Source organism: Hydractinia symbiolongicarpus, chromosome 15 (assembly GCF_029227915.1).
Source record: "Hydractinia symbiolongicarpus strain clone_291-10 chromosome 15, HSymV2.1, whole genome shotgun sequence".
NCBI lineage: Eukaryota > Metazoa > Cnidaria > Hydrozoa > Anthoathecata > Hydractiniidae > Hydractinia > Hydractinia symbiolongicarpus.
Genome location: NC_079889.1, coordinates 5738448 through 5756736, shown reverse-complemented (window position 1 = coordinate 5756736; position 18289 = coordinate 5738448). Strand labels below are relative to the sequence as shown.

At 34.7% G+C, this 18289-nt stretch overlaps 1 protein-coding gene across 1 annotated transcript; it reads left to right on the top strand.

The window, feature by feature from the left end:
- The first annotated feature begins 8175 nt into the window (after nt 1-8175).
- Nucleotides 8176-8844, top strand: LOC130628658 (uncharacterized). The gene has a single exon (XM_057441641.1). It carries the CDS (start codon nt 8176-8178, stop codon nt 8842-8844), a length of 669 nt encoding a protein of 222 aa, XP_057297624.1.
- Nucleotides 8845-18289: the final 9445 nt, after the last annotated feature.

The following is an 18289-nucleotide window of genomic DNA, read 5'->3' as shown; positions in this document are numbered from 1 at the left end:
TAATGATATGTACGAAAATTTAGAGCATATATGGATCGAGGTAGATGGCCGAAACAAGCATAGTAAACTACTTCTTGGGGTCATATACCGCTCGGAAAGAATCATCTCCTTTTCTGAATGGTTAACTAAATTTGAAGATTTGATAACTTATATCCAAACAACATGGGATGGCCTGCTACTTATAACAGGGGACATAAACATAAATCTTCTCAAACCAGAATGTTGCCAAGTAAGACAGTACAACAATATTTTATCTGCATTCAACCTTAAACAGATAGTATCAAAGCCAACCAGGACGACTCCTTTAAGCGCAACATTGATCGATCATATGATAATTAACAATAATACCAAAATCGCACATACTGATGTATTACCATGCGAAACTATTAGTGACCATGATGGACCTTACGCTATCATCAACATTAAATACGATAAGTTTAAACCTCGATATAAAATGATAAGAGATGAAAGGCAGTTTGATAGGGAATCTTTTGTGTCGGATTTCTCGAACCTACCGATATCAGTTATATACGCTATAGATGATCCAGAAGAAAAAGTGGAGATACTTCACAAGTTCATGCAAGATTGCATTGATAGACATGCCCCGTTAAGAAGAACAAAAATAACAAGACCACCATCTCCATGGATTCATACTTTAAACATAAAAAGTGACCAAACGAAGCGAAATAAACTTCGAAAACTTGCTCATGAAACTAACGATCAAATGATATGGAACGAATTTCGACAACTTAAAAACTCTGTTAAGAAAAAGATCAAGAAAGCTAAAGTTTCCTTTTATAGAAAAGCACTTAGTTCTAAAAACTCGAAAGAAGTGTGGAACACTATCAATCGAATTTTACATCCTCCTTCGAAGCCTCTTCATTTTGACGCTGATAGTGTAAACACTTTTTTTGCCGGAACAGCTGAGCGAGTTACTGGATCAATTCCAAAATCTGAAATTGATTTAAAGGAAGTACTCCAAACATTACCACCATCGACTTCCAAAATGTTTCAACTCAGACATGTTAAGTATGAGGAGGTACTTAAAGAACTTAAAGGACTACGTAACGATATATCAACTGGGTTTGATGATATACCAGTGAAATATGTTAAATTACTAGCAAATGAAATTTCTTCTGTTCTAACACATATTATAAATACGTGCATTGAGAAAAAATGCTTCCCGTGTCAATGGAAAGTGGCAAGAGTCGCACCTATTCCAAAAGTGAATGTTCCTACATCAATAAAAGAACTACGACCGATCTCCATCCTTCCTATTTTATCAAAAGTATTTGAACGTCTTATCCTTACACAAATGATAATCTTTATCGATGAGAAATCTTTATATTCCGAAACGATGTCCGGGTACCGAAAAGGACACTCCTCGACTACTTTGTTGATGAAACTTAGAACGGATATCAAGGAAGCAATGAGTAAAAACGAAATCAGTCTTGTAGTATTAGCTGACTTTTCGAAAGCCTTTGATAGTGTTCAATATGAAACTACAATGAGGAAACTCAACCAAATCGGTTTTTCCAAAGAGTTTGTTGAACTAATTTTGAGTTACTTGTGTGGCAGAAAACAAATTGTGCGAATTAATGATAAGACCTCTGAATTTTGTAACGTCACATCTGGTGTGCCGCAAGGGTCAATATTAGGCCCTGTTATTTTCAATTTATACGTCACTGACCTGGAAATGAATTTGACAATGAATACGTTACAGTATGCTGACGACACCACTTTGTTTACGTCCACAAAATTAAATAATCTTGCGAAGGCAAAGGAACAAATAAACGGAGATATAAGTCAACTTCAAAGATGGTCTACAAATAACAATCTTGTTCTGAACAAGGAAAAAACAAAGTTAATGGTGTTTTCAACATCACAAATGTCAAAACGACACAATCTCAACGACCTCGATTGTACTGATATCAAACTGGATGACTTCCAGATTGAAAGAGTTCCAACATGGTCTGTATTGGGTGTTAAATTAGATGAACACCTAAGTTGGAATGATCATGTACAGAGTGTAGTATCGTGTTGTCATGGCATCTTATCTATATTACGTAAACTAAAACGCATGGCACCATTTAAGTTACGAAAACAATTAGCTGAAATGCTAGTCTTGTCAAAATTAGACTTTAACGACACTGTTTATATTCCATTAACAGCCATACAAATTCGAAAGCTGCATAAAGTGATGATATGTGCAGCCAGCTTTGTATGGAATAAGTACAGCCATACTGAAGATATAACACGTTTAGGTTGGTTACCCATTAAACAAAGACGAGAATGGCATTTGATGATCACAGCCTTTAAAAGTGTTCATCAGAATAATTGGCCAAAGTATTTGAAAAATAAAATTGTTGTTCACAAAAGAACTCTTCGAAATGCTGACGAAATTCGATTAAAGACATCACTTCGCAAAAACACTTTCGAAGATGTAACAACTACGTCTTTCAATCGACTTCCTAAAGACATTCGCTCGATTAAAAAGCTGATAACATTTAAAAGAGAGACAAAATTATTTTTACTGAAAGAAATTTAAGTAAATTTTTGTGGATCATTCTGTTGTAATGCGTTAATTGACTTTTCCTTACTCAAAATCGCGCACTTTCTCTTCTGTGTTTTTGTTTTTGTTTTTGTTTTCTCGTCCGTTTCTTTTAACAATATTATTATTAGTATTTTTTTTTAATATATATTAGAAATTTCTTTTAGTGTAAGCATAATGTATATATATACATATATTTTAAATTTTATTAATCTCCTTGTTTAAAATTTTCTGGATGAAGAGCTATGTATTATTGTATATGGATATGCCAGAATATAGTCTTTTAATAATTTAATAATAATAATAATAATAATAATATTTATTTGGTGATTTTAAGCTACCTAGCCAGTACCATACCAGCACTCCAGGGCGCATTTGTTATTAAATAATTAAGTGATAAAGTACAAAAGCTAAATATATTACTTTAATGTAGCCAGCTGCACAAAAGATTTTTCAAGGCATTCTGTCATTTTAAATAAAAATAGCTAGGTAGTTATTTGGACCTCCCATAACAGTGAACATTCAAGACTTGAGTATATAGCTAGTTAGGTATGCAAGACCGTAAACATCTTTCCACAACAAACTGAAACCTATATTTTATAAATAAATTTCTGCATATATATATAAATAATTTTGTAGATTTTCAGTTTTCTTTTATGAAATAACAAAATTTGGGAAAGTATAGCTAGAAGTAATATTCGCTTGAAGTGGGAAGACCTAAAGTCTTCAGGTTAAGACTTAGTAAAGCGTAAACTGTTTCACATGGAGGACACTTAGTGTTATGTGTTACAAATCCAGTGGAGCACTTATAGCATTAAGGGTATAATATCTTTTTCATAAACCAACATTCCAGGACTTATGATAAAGATAAAGCCTATTGTTACTTCTGCAAAGCAAATACAGTTGTTTAGCATTTTTCATTTTGCATAAAAAGTTCCTGTGGATATTCAAAAATTAATTGTGAGTGGCACCAGACTGGGCGATTAGTGCAAAGTAAACGTGTTGCAGATCCAGGTGTACAAAAAATAACTTTCTAACCACTTTGTATTTATAGGGCAAAAAAATTAGATTAGGTAATTTGGCACTGTGCTTTAGAAGCACATTCCCACTTTCTCTGAGCTGGATAAGGTATTTGGTCCTAAACCTGGGACACATTTTTATCTGTTTGAATTATTTTTAATCCTGAGAATCACTTAGAATGTTTTCTGTACACATGGCTTGTCAAAATTGATATGCTGTCAAAAAAAGTTTATCGGAGTCTCCAAAAATGGCCAAAATTAAGAACTCAGAAACTATGATAGTAGTAAAAAAAAATTTTGGGTTTATTTCATCAAACTGGTCTAAAAACATGTAATACTAAGTTTCAAGTCATTATTTCAATTTTTACTGAAGTAATTACTTAGTATAGTTTTAGCATAGTTTTTCATACCGCTGACACCTAAATGACTGCAGGGACTAATCGGTTTGAAATTAATCTATATTATAATACCCGTATACGTCTGTCTGTCTGTCTGTCTGTCTGTCTGTCTGTCTGTCTGTCTGTCTGTCTGTCTGTCTGTCTGTCTGTCTGTCTGTCTGTCTGTCTGTCTGTCTGTCTGTCTGTCTGTCTGTCTGTCTGTCTGTCTGTCTGTCTGTCTGTCTGTCTGTCTGTCTGTCTGTCTGTCTGTCTGTCTGTCTGTCTGTCTGTCTGTCTGTCTGTCTGTCTGTCTGTCTGTCTGTCTGTCTGTCTGTCTGTCTGTCTGTCTGTCTGTCTGTCTGTCTGTCTGTCTGTCTGTCTGTCTGTCTGTCTGTCTGTCTGTCTGTCTGTCTGTCTGTCTGTCTGTCTGTCTGTCTGTCTGTCTGTCTGTCTGTCTGTCTGTCTGTCTGTCTGTCTGTCTGTCTGTCTGTCTGTCTGTCTGTCTGTCTGTCTGTCTGTCTGTCTGTCTGTCTGTCTGTCTGTCTGTCTGTCTGTCTGTCTGTCTGTCTGTCTGTCTGTCTGTCTGTCTGTCTGTCTGTCTGTCTGTCTGTCTGTCTGTCTGTCTGTCTGTCTGTCTGTCTGTCTGTCTGTCTGTCTGTCTGTCTGTCTGTCTGTCTGTCTGTCTGTCTGTCTGTCTGTCTGTCTGTCTGTCTGTCTGTCTGTCTGTCTGTCTGTCTGTCTGTCTGTCTGTCTGTCTGTCTGTCTGTCTGTCTGTCTGTCTGTCTGTCTGTCTGTCTGTCTGTCTGTCTGTCTGTCTGTCTGTCTGTCTGTCTGTCTGTCTGTCTGTCTGTCTGTCTGTCTGTCTGTCTGTCTGTCTGTCTGTCTGTCTGTCTGTCTGTCTGTCTGTCTGTCTGTCTGTCTGTCTGTCTGTCTGTCTGTCTGTCTGTCTGTCTGTCTGTCTGTCTGTCTGTCTGTCTGTCTGTCTGTCTGTCTGTCTGTCTGTCTGTCTGTCTGTCTGTCTGTCTGTCTGTCTGTCTGTCTGTCTGTCTGTCTGTCTGTCTGTCTGTCTGTCTGTCTGTCTGTCTGTCTGTCTGTCTGTCTGTCTGTCTGTCTGTCTGTCTGTCTGTCTGTCTGTCTGTCTGTCTGTCTGTCTGTCTGTCTGTCTGTCTGTCTGTCTGTCTGTCATGCAAAATGGTAGCTTAGCTGTGCAATAGCGAGAAGCACGCAGTGCGGTATAAAAAGGATGGGTGAACCCGTGGATTTTCCACGGGCTAACGACTAGTTTATAATATTTTAATAAGAAATTTTTTCTCTTGATGTGTTTTTATTTTCCTGCAAAAGTTGTTGCATAGCTTATGTATTAACATTAGGATAAGAACGAAAAAGTTACTGTGAGACATGGGTTTCAAACCTAAAAAATGTCCAGCGAAAAAAATTAAATTCAGGTTGAATTGAATCGTCCTTTGGCTGTTGTGAATTTCTTTTATAGGGTTGGCTTGTTGGTGGGAATTCCAGAGTAGTCTATTCTGTTTTTGTCCAAAATCGTGTAGTTTAATCATCGAGAATTAACAGGTAAGAATTATTGTATTTTGATTAGCTAAGTGGAGTAGGTTAGTGTTTTTTTCAGCTGATCTGCGCATGACTTTGTTTAGTCACCAAGCTATATATAAAACATAATTAGAGAGCTACCAGAAAAGCAAAGTTTTTAGTTGGGTTGATAGTTAACCAATTGGGCGTAGGTACCCCTTTTACTTTTTTTACAAGGGTTTTAATTATCCATTGGCGTGACCTTCAGATTTTCTATGTAAAAGCTGGGGCACTTTGTCAAACCTGCTTGGTAAATTCCCTAACCCACGAGAAGCATTTACAAAATATTTTTTTAGGTTTTGATTGAATAAATATATATTTGAATTTTATATAAATTGCTTGTTCCTAGCTACGCTTAACCCCATCATATATATAGTAGCTAGCTAGCTAGCTAGACGTATTTCATCATGCCACAGTGGTGTTATATTTTCAGATATATTTATGTTATACTAAAAATGCAGGCGGTAAGCCATAGACTACTCTATTTCAAAATTTATTTCCAACATGTGTGAATTGCCCATGTATATACTATGTTATAAATTGCCGACATGAAACACAAGTTTGCCGTGGTGAAGCAGGCAAAATGGTAGTTCATGTTGGCAATTTTGTGCTGACTTGAAATAAATTAATTAAAAATGCTGACGATTTACTTTTTTATAATTAAGGTTTATTTATAAGAATCTAGTTGATAAGAACTGAGATTAAGAATCTAGTTGATAAGAACTGAGATTTTGCCAAAAATTAAGAACATTTTTGGAACGTACCTCCATAGATTATAAGAACAAAATAATGAGTCTACAATTGCTATTGTATATACAATTAAAGAACACTTGGGACTAAAAAAGCGCAAAAAGTAATATCATTTAGCATAAGCTGAAAATTGGGAGAACTCATATAAAAAAACGTGACCCTATTAACCTTTTTCCATCCAAGAAAATTCCTTTCCCCCTGTTCTCTTTTTAATAACTCTTTCTTGCTACGCTGCATGGTTATGATACTTACTGAGTTTTCATGTTTATCTATTAGATACTTGTATGCCATATATTTAAGTCCCATACCTCTCAGAGCTTTGGATATTGGCTATTACTTGAAACTACCGCTAAAAATCTCTATGAATCCTTTTAATCAGGAAATATAATATATAACTGTCGTTAGGATTATTCTTAGGACTTGAAACTTACAAGACAACTTTATTTCGTCGAGGGAAATCTTTTTAGAATTTTGATCTCGTGATTAATCCGATTACCCGATTTTTTGAAAAATCAGGAAAAAACAGATTTTCGGGCAATTTTTGGCCTTTATTTATGAAAAATATGTAAAAACGGGAAATCGGACATCTAAATATAAATTCACTCAGAAGGTTGTCAGGAGGTTGCATGAGGTTGCAATATGTTACAGGAGGTTGTCAAGGATCATTTGGACATTCTGCTGATATCTGAATCGAAACTTGATCAATCGTTTACCGATGCTTTAATTGTCTTAAATAGTTTCAAACGTCCCTATCGAAGAGACCGAAACAAATATGGCGGGGGATTGGTTTTGTATGTTAATTGCGAAATAATTAGTAATCCTATAAAACTCCCTTCTTTACCTGAAGATATCGAAATAGTTGGGATCGAAGTTATCCTTCGTGCACAAAAATGGCTCGTATTGGGCATTTACAAATCACCCAATCAACGCTGCGATTATTTTCTTGAAAACCTTGGTAAAGTCCTAGTTTTGTTTCATTACGAAAATTGTATAATAATGGGCGACTTCAACAGCCACGAATCCGAATTATCAATCTTAAAAACTCACTATAATCTTTCAAACTTAATTGATTCACCAACTTGTTACAAGAATCCTGCGAACCCATCCTGTATTGATCATATATGGGTTTCTGACAAGAAAAGGTTAACAAATAGCTGTGCAATAGAGACAGGACTGTCCGATTGGCACAAACTCACTGTGACTGTTATAAAAGCGGAGATGCCAAAAAAGAAGCCCTGCATTATAAAGTACAGATCTATAAAAAATTTCAATAAATCCGAATTCCAAAAAGACCTTACTAAGTCAATGGAGTAACAGGAAATGAATTTCGCAAACCTCGATACAGCTTTTAAGAACGTAATTGAAAAACATTGCCAGTGAAGCAAAAGATGGTTAGAAACAATTATGCACCATTTATTACGAAAAGAGTATGCAAGGAAATTATGATGAGAAGTAGGAAAAGAAACGTATATAATTCGAATCCAACTGCTGAAAATTGGAACTCTTTTCGAATTCAAAGGAATAAGTGTCCAAAGATTGTCAGAGATGCAAGAAAGAATTATTACAGAAAACTTGACGTGTCGAAAGTTCGAGACAACAAAGCATTTTGGAAAATCGTGAAACCAAATTTCTCCGAGAAAGCAATCAAGGAAAATATAACTTCGTTAGTCGAAGATGATGCTGTTTTACGAAATAAAGTTGAAATTGCAAACGTCATGAATGACTATTTTTCGTAAATATCACAAGATCACTGAATGTAAACAACATCCCTGAAAACAATCCAGGTACAGGTGATGATTGCTCTCGTACTGAGGTTGATGCAATTATTTCAAGTTTCAAAGAACATCTGAGCATAAAAAATATCAAATCAAAATTCTCCAAAAGTGCTGAAATGGACGAAATGAAATTCTGTCATGTTTCTGTTGAAAAATTAAAACTTTACATTGGTTCTTTAAAAAGTGGCAAGGCTTGTCCAGAGGGAGACATACCTGCAGATCTGCTCAAAGCTCATGCAAATGTTTTTGTTAAGCAGTTCAGTCACTGTTTTAATGACTCATTATATAGGTGCATCTTTCCTGAGTCTTTGAAATTTGCGGATGTGTCTCCACGCTACAAAGCAAAGTCTAGGGTCTGCAAAGAAATTTATCGGCCAGTTAGTAAACTGCCAAACATGGCTAAGGTGTTTGAAAAGATCTTATTTGAACAGATAAGTGAGTTCATGGAGGGGAAAATGTCATCTATCTTGTCTGGATACAGTAGCCAACATGCTCTTTTAAATCTAATGTGCTTTCTTCAAAAAAAGTTAGACTCTAAAAAGTGTGTTGCTGCCTTGCTCATGGATCTAAGCAAGGCTTTTGACTGTATTAACCACAAGCTGCTTATTGCTAAGCTTCATGCTTATGGATTTTTTTCTAGTCCATTATCTTTTATTGGGAGGTATTTAAAGCAGCGCTTTCAGAGAGTAGGTGTTGATGGGGGGTTTTTGGTTTTTGGAAGAAAATTTTTTCTGGTATACCACAGGGGTCAATTTTGGGGCCGTTACTGTTTAACATATTTTTAAATGATTTCTTTTTAAATATTACGTGAATATGCCGCCCTGCTCTGATATTCTAGTGTGTAACTATGCTGACGATAATACTTTTTGTGCATCAGCTGAAACCTTTCACGAAGTAAAATATATGTTAGAACAACTTTTTAAGTCAGCAGCTTTATGGTTTTCCGATAATGGCTTGCCATTAAACGCAAGCAAATGCGATTTTATAATATTCGGAAAGCCAGAAAGTCCACAAATCCGGCATTTAATTTTAAATGGAGCAATTTTATCTGCATCCAAATGTGTAAAGCTTCTTGGTATTAAATTTGAAAGTCAACTTACTTTTAGAACATATAAACACACTGTGCAAAAGAGCTAGCTGTAAATCTAATGCCCCGAAAAGAATTTCCTGGATTGTTGATAATAAAGAGAAACGTTTATTATATGCAACATTCATAGCATCTGAGTTCAATTATTGTCCTTTAGTCTGGGGATTTAATAGCAGGAAATCTCTTTCAAAGGTGGATAGAGTTTTAAAAAGGGCAAGGTCTCAGTCTAAAGAGGAATCCATTTCTTCTACGAAAAGTATTCATATGCAACATTGTAGACAATTACTAAAAGCGTCTACAAGACGAAATGGAAATTGAATCCTTCCTACATGGAAGGTGTGTTTCAGTTTAGAAATGATACTGGATACAATTTAAGGTCATCAAGTGCTTTAGTTAGATCTAGAGTACAATCTTCAAAATATGGGCTGCAAACATTTGGATATATAGCCTCCCAATTATGGAATTCTCTTCCTGATGAAATCAAATCTGCAGAATCTTTGGTTAAATTCTGTAGAGTTATAGGCGAATTTTCGTCTTTCCAATGCAAATGTCGGATCTGTGCAGAATACATAATTAATTTAGGATTTATTTAATTTTTCGTTTTGACAGTCGATTTTAATTAGTCTTAATAGACTAACCATCTTCTCCAGTAGAGTCTTTCATGTTTTTCAGCCAAAAAGCTTCCCGATTGATTCTACTAGAGAAATGGTATTTTATTATTATATATTATTAGTATAATTTATTAATATATTTTAAATCTTTTGTACATTATCGACTATAAATAAAGCAACATCACACATGCGCGACACAAGAAAAAATCAGGCAAGTATAATCTAAAAAAAAGATAATCAGCAAAATATCTTTGGAACATTTTTGATTTCCGCCAGCGCCACGCGAAACGGAATCTTTAAAACCGCCTGATGGAAAGATATCTATATAGATAGAGACAGCACATAGCCTGGACGCTGCATATTGTACTCTCACTTTATTGCATGGCCTGGTTTGCAGGCTAACAGAAATACTCAACCTCGTGCTCAGATATCGTTTTTGAGAGTCTTGAAACCATTCTCCTGCTGGTTATCTTTACCGAAAATTCGATTGGGGTGTGATTGAACTTGCTTAGGTAATAAATAATTTAACTTTATGTTTCAATGTAGCTAAAGAGCTATAGCTATATACAAAAAAATGATAATAATAATAATAATGAATATTTAAAGTGGCTAGCCCAGAAAATCACAAAAACCTATAGTGGATTGTTTCCACTTGGAGCCACTAGAACAAAAAAGAAATAAAAAAATGATAAACCTTAGACTGCCTCAGCTCAATCAAACATAGTAACATTTATAATCTGTGAAATGGAAGTCTTAAAGAAATTATTCATTGAATATTCCCTCTCTTTCCCAAGAAAGGTACGGACACATTTTAATCGTTTTTCTAGTTTTCCCAATCTACCTTGGGTGGCACAAGCCCATGCCGAGGAGCAGTAGTTAAAATATGGCATGACAAGTGCATTAATTAAAAGGTTTTTTGTGTGAGGCGTTAAACAGGATGCAGTGGTTCTAATTTTAGAATATTTAATTAGTATTTTTTTATTTATGTCATTAATGTGCTCTTCCCATTGCAATTTTTGATCAAATGTTACCCCAAGATATTTAACTTTTTCGCTCCTTTTTAAAGAAATACCCATATAGTTGATAGTTTTGTTCTCAACTTTTTTTAACTGGCTGTGGTTGCCGAAAAAGATTTTTTCCATTTAACAGGACATAGTATTTAAGTATAGCTATAGGCTAGTTTTTAATGTTTACAAAGTTAGCTATGGAATTTGTGCATGCATACTAAGATGCAAAAGTGGAGTACAACATAGGCAAATTAGCTTCTAACTTTACTGATTAAAGCAACTAGAATTTTTTGCCTTAACTATTAACTTCTCTTTTTAAAGCTTACCTCCCGTTTCAAAGCAACTAAATATCACTCTTATAGCGTTAGTATTTTTTGAAAATACAATCTTTAAGTTTATATACATTACGTTTTTTACAATATATATATATATATTTACATATATCTACCAAATTTTATGTTTGTTCAATACTGTCCTTAATTGTTCGTTTGCCGTTTTCCAACTTGCCATTTTATTGCAGCTTTGAGACATGCTTAAAGTAAACGTTGCACCGGCTGGCGTTAAAATATCAAAATAAATTTATATTGATACGTGTTAAAAAGTTAATTCCAATTAATTCACCTGCTTATCGCGAATTAACACCCGATAAAACCAAGCTTTAGTGGCAAGTATTTCTAGACCAACGAGAAAGCAATAAACTGGGGCGACGGGTAAGCTAGAGCTTAATATATTTTATAACATATTTTTGTACCTGAGGCTGTCCTTAAAAAATTTTTCGTTTGCCGTTTTCCGACCGACCTTCGCAATTTTTCGCCAACCACAAAAAGTTTGGGTCGCGATTTTTCAATATTTTTTTATTTTCCCAGTATTTCGCCGATTTCCGACCCAAAAACAGTTAAACTACCGATTCAAATTATCATAACGCATATGTATAGTTAAATCAAAATCAAAATATAGCAAACAAATAATCAAAACAACAAATTAAGTCCGATAGCGCACTTCAAGCGGCTACCATATTCATTTATATGTATCTGGACTAAGAACGACAACAAACAGCATTTCTGAAGTGGAGCGATTATAATGTGCATGTCGCAGAGGTACAAATAATAAACCCAGCGTAATGCAGTTAAGCAAGGCTCATGAGAAGACCAAAGTAGACAGTAATATCATATTATTTTTGTCTGACAAAAATGTAATAAAAATAATCTGCCAACCGACCAACCCTGCAACAAAACTACGAGTCGGAGAACGGCAAGCCAACAATTAATTAAGGAATTAAGGAGCGCTACGCAACAGTCGCACCAAACATTGACACCATCTTAACCAAGTTGAAACCCATGAGCATAAATACAATCAATTATACTGATCATTTTAAACAAATATGGCGGTTGCTTGAATTGCGTTATTGCGGCGTGCTCTGTTGTTTTCGTTATTCATTTGCTGAAAGATTTGTTTACAACATTTTTATTTAGCTATACTTCTACTTTAGAGAAAAATAATTCGAGTCAGGACAGTTTAACTCGTTGGGTCGTAAATCAGTGAAATACTGGAATGTTAAAAAATATTGCGTCGAACTTTTTGTAGTCTGCAAGAAATTGTGTAGGTTATTCAGGAAACAGCAAACAAGTAAGATTTTAAGGACAACCAAATCTCTATAATGATACAAAAGTTCTGTCTGTCTGTGCTTGGCAAAGTGAATATTATTTTGAAGTCATCAAAAACATCTCAAATATTAATGGTCAAATTGAATGTCATGACGTAAATAACCTGTATAAACATTTAACACAAATAGCTAAAATTTAAATTAAGCCAAATAACTTAAAAAAGACGTGGTGACGTCAGTCATTTTTTACTGTGTTGGTAACTAGGAACACCCTGGGACCAAATTGGGTAAGTTCAGAATCGAAACTTTGATAAAGTCATCAAAATAATATACATTGTCTTGAACAGTGTTTTCAGATTTTTACGATGAAGGCAACAGGTATACAACTTTGCTGATGTTAGCAAAAATTTTAAATTTATATTTCTTTAACCGTTTGTCAAAAGCACGTGATCCAAGATAATTTCTTGATCAAAGTTTAACCCTATACACAGATGCAATAGGTAAACAAATTTTTGAGATAAAGTTTTTTGTACATTAGCTTGTTTTTGCTAATATCAGCAAAAGTTTTAAACCCTTGTATCTCCTTAACCCTATTTGGTCCAGGTTTATTCGAACATATACTATGACCAGGGGCTGAATCCGCCCACCCCCCTCAATAACTTTTTATAGGCTTGTCCAAATTGAATCAAACTTAGCACACTTATAGTACGTCACAAAAGGAACAAAATGGCAGAAATAAGATTTGCTTGCGTCAGCACATTTTTTGTGACGTCATCAGAAACTTAAAGATTGTTCAAAATACCACTATCTGCTTAAAATTCAATTACTTCAGTACGCAAGCGAATTTTCTAATTCTGCTTGAAGTTTCTGAAATCTAAATAAAAGGTATTTAACATATTATCCGGTTTTTACATTGATTGCATGAAAAACTGCCAAATATTGCCGAAAATCCGTTTTTTCCGATTTTCGGGTAAAATTCGAAAAAATCGAGAAATCGGATTAATCACGTGACCAAAACAAGCAAAATGAGTCTTCTTGGTGACACAAACTTGTGTTGTAAGTTTCAAATTCTAAAGATAATCCTAACAAGCGTTATTACATTTTCCCCATTATAAGGGTTTCATAGAGATTTTTAGGGGTAGTTTCAAGTAATAGCCAATAGTCGCTGAAAGATATGGGACCTAAAAATTTTGCATGCAGGTGTCTAATAGATAAATATTGAAACTCAGTAAGTTTTGTAGCCATACAACATAGCATTAAAGAGTTATTAAAAAACGTCAGGGGGGCGGGGGGCGAAATCCGCCCCCCGGACCGAATAGGGTTAAGAGTTGGTGGAAAGCACATAATCATAGTTTCTATATATTTTTTTTCAAAATGGACGAGTTATTGGTAACCCGTATATATACTTATACAACAGGCTAATCTGAAGACCAGAATAAGTAGGACAGGCAAATACGTGGATTTCAACAGGCTAACTAGCATTTTATTACCGTTTTTTAGGGTATAACTTATTTGGGGGTGGGAGGTAAGCTTTAAGTGCAAGTTTTAAAACATTTCTACTTTTCAACTTTATTTCTCATGTTTATTTATTTTGCGTGTGGATGGCGATACTAAAAATCACAAGATTTACGTCACCCCACAACTCATCTCGTGTCTGCCAGATTTGATAGAATACCACGAGGACTTGGTATCCTATTTAATCAAGTGCATCGATTTAAGAATATAAAATAGCCGCATAAATATTTCGCCGTAAAGAAATTATGCATATTATGCACGCAATGAATCACTTTTTCTTATTTTTTAGGTTCGGCAACCATCACTCGACAGAGTATAAAAAAGAAGAAACTCGACAGAGTATAAAAGCTATATACTCAGACAATCAGATATTCAGACTACTGAACTTTAAATTGAATTTATTAAAACTGAGCTTATTTGGTAAACATATTGGCTACTTATTGGTGAACTTACTGAATATATTAAGCCCGTTGCAAAACTATGTGTTTTTTAAATAATTTTTAAATAATATGACAGTTTTTAAAGGTTGTTTTTCTTGGTATCACGTCAACACTGCTATTGTAAACCACGCGTATAGAAACTGCCGCGTTATGGTTCTTTTACTGTCCGGTGATGTTGAAAATAATCCTGGGCCTTACTCTGTTTTAAAGTCGGTACAAGGATCTTTTCATCAAGACATGTGGTACATCAGTCCTTTTAAAATTTGATTCATTACCACAAGTTGAAAACTACATACGCGAAATATATGTGTCCCCTGGTGAAGAAGTCTCGAGACTCAATATTTTAAAATACTAACAACTGAACAGATAGCCGAGAACATTATGCTTTTCACTCGTAAAAAGGGCCAACAAACGCAAAGAACTGCCAAGAAACGACATGCAGCCCAATAGGGTAAAGAAATTAAACGTACGCGTGTTTACATTTTGCCCTATTCTAATGCAAAAATAAACCAATTTAAAAAATGCATTGAGAATGGACCATTTTATTTTTGTGTCATATGTAATCGTTCTTTGTATAAGCGTTCAATAAAGTTGTTTCGCCATGTCGATTATGCTGCCATTTCAGAAAAACATTTTCGTTTCAGAATACAAAGTTTTGATGGTAAAGAATATATATGTACAACATGCCATTCAAAACTTAGGAAAGGAAAAATTCCTTCCCAAGCTGTATCTAATAATCTTCAAATGTTTGATCTCCCAAAATCAATAAGCACATTACGACGATTGGAAAAAATCGTTATATCCAAAATAATTTTATTTAAACGAATTGCAATAATGACTAAGGGTCAGTGTCCCAAAATAAAAGGGCAATCTGTAATGTTCTAATAAAAGCTGATGAAATAAGCAATGTCTTACCAAGAGGAATGGATAATAATGGTGTAGCGCAAGTTGCGTTAAAGAAGAAACTCAATTTCAAATCTAACGATTACTTAGAGTCTGTAAGGTCAGATGTTATTCGAGAAGTCCTTTATTATCTAACACTAGTTAACCCTCTTTATGCAAGCATTGAAATTAATCTCACGAACATACCACCTTCTTGAAATAATTTAACATCTGAACATGAGATTAGAGAAAATGAAAATAAAATGAACATTGACTTTGCAATAGAATCGACACCAAGTATTAATACCAGTGACGTAAAAACCAAGAATGAGGATTACTCGGACGATAGCGAAGAAGAGAATGAAAATCCGTTAAACGACCATCGCTTATCTTGCCAATGCAGTGCCGCAACATCTTAATTTGAATAGTCGCAAAAATACCGCTATGCAAAAAATTAAAGCGAACAGTCTTACAGCAGGAATGATGTCTTTATATTTCAAAGAAAGAGTTAAGTCGTTTATAGCCAGTGACGACGCTTTCACGTTTATGAACACGTTGAAAGGAACTCCTGCATATTGGAAACGATTTCTTTTTAAGTTTTGGCTATGGTAAAACAGTTAGGACTTCCAACGTTTTTTATGACTTTGTCTTGTGCAGATTTAAGATGGAATGAACTGGTTAAAATCATCACTAAATTACAAGGAATTGACATATCCGAAGAAGAAATCGACAATCTAAATTACTATCAATGAACCGAGATTCTTAGCAGCAATCCCGTTCTTTTAGCAAGACATTTCCAATACCGAGTTGAGACCTTTTTTAAAACCATACTTGTCAACGGATCGTTAGGTATAGTAAACTACTACGCCATTAGAGTTGAATTTCAGGTAAGAGGTAGCCCACACATCCACTCTTTATTATGGGTTGTTAATGCACCGATTTTACGTAGCGATAATAAGAAAGAATATATTGCCTTTGTGGATAACATAGTTAAATGCCAGCTTCGTAGTAAAGACCCAGTTCTTCACAAACTAGTTTCGACATATCAAACACATTCTCATTCCAAATCTTGTCGTAAGTATAAAAACAAGAATTGTCGATACTCTTTCGGGAAATTTTTTACAGACCATACAATTGTCGCTGAGCCTTTGCCTGACAACATCTCTAAGGAAGTAAGGGAAACACAACTAAAGGAAAGGAAGACTATACTAGAAAAAGTAAAAACTTCAACCTGTTCTTGATTATTATAAAGCAGTTTCTTATATGTGCGCTTATTTATCTAAAGCTGAGGACAAATCTCAGAAGCAATGAAGAAAGCCGCATCACAAGCACTAGAAACTGGCGATTCGTTATTTGTACAAATAAAATCCATTGCAAATGCGTATCGAAATCATCGTGAAATGTCAGTTCAAGAAGCAGTTGCTATTATAATGCCAGAAATATGGTTACGAAAGACATTTCCTGTTGTAGTTTTTGCAAATAGTAACATTCCTGGGAAGAGATTTAGGGTATGTCGTAACGAAGAAGAGATTTTAAGTTTGCCACCAGACAATCCTGATATTTTTCAACGAAATATGTTGGATAGACACATGGATAGACCAAATCCAGAATTTAAAAGAAGGAGATACCCTATGTTGGAACAAATGTGTTATGCTGAATTCTTATAATAAAACCGAAACCAGAAGATGAAAATGACAGCCAACCAGAAGTACTTGAAGAAATAATAGCTGATACTCACATGGAATCTCTTTATCCGGAAAATCTACCTCTTATGTCCTTAAAAGAAATGTTGTCTTTACGAAAAGAAAAGTGTGTTCTACGGTGCCATGTGCCTAGTCGACAGAAAAAAGGGTATGCATATCATTTGCTCTTTATGTTTTATCCTTTTCGCTAGGAAGCAGAATTGCTAAGCAAAAAATCGTGTACTTACTCAGGGAAAATATTGGAAAACGGTGTATTAGAAATTATAAATACAAATAAAAGAATATGCGAACCATTCGGTGAACTTGTTGAAGAAGCAATGACAAATTTTCACACGAATGTAAATAATCTTGATTCCTTCGCTGAACAAGAAAATGACGATGTTTATGATGAGATGAGCAATATGATTTATCATAGCAATGACAAAGTTCCAAATGAAACCGAAAACGTCACAGTTATTTGGAACAATTTTTCATCGGTTAGTAATTCTGGAATTTCTGATGACAAACTCCATAAAAAAATTCAAGCATTAAACGAAACCCAAAGGAAAGTTTTTGAAGTCGTGCATGATTGGGTTAGAAGGTACACAAAAAGCTTGGCATGTAACGCACACCATAAAATTGAGCTAATTCACATCTTTCTAACAGGAAGTGCAGGCTGTAGAAAGTCACACTTGATTAAAACAATTTCTGACATGCTAAATAAAGCACTTTCTTATCGCACAGGGAAATTAGAAAAGGATAAAATTCTTATTCTGGCGCCAACTGGTGTTGCTGCTATCAATGTAGAGGAAAATACAATACATTCAGCCTTAGGTATACCAGTTGATAGAAGTTTTACTAAAAACATTTTTAAGTTGAGTGATAAAAAGAGATGCATGCTTCGAAATAAGCTTTCAGAGCTAAGCATTATCGTAATAGACGAAATCTCAATGGTCTCAAACAAGCTGCTGCTGCACATTCACCAACGGCTAACTGAAATATTTGGATGCGCAGATGACATTCCATTTGCAGGAATATCTGTTATAGCATGTGGGGATTTCTACCAACTTCCACCAATTCAAGCAAAACCAATTTATGCAGACTACAAAGATGTACTGTTAAATCTTTCGCATTGCTGGAAATATTTTAAGATTGCTGAACTAACCGTTTTTACATTTCATGAGTATATCTTTTTATTCAATTAGTTCATGGTAAATTTATTTAAGAGCTCCTTACCTACAAAACAGCTTTTATATACGTGTACACAAATTCGTCTTAAAAGTTTTTAAAATCATCCATCACATGCTTCAGTGAACAATAATAAGACTGCAACCTTTAATTACCCTAATGTGACCTTACAAGATTATCTTGTTATTCTGACATAATCTTCTCTCTTTTCGATG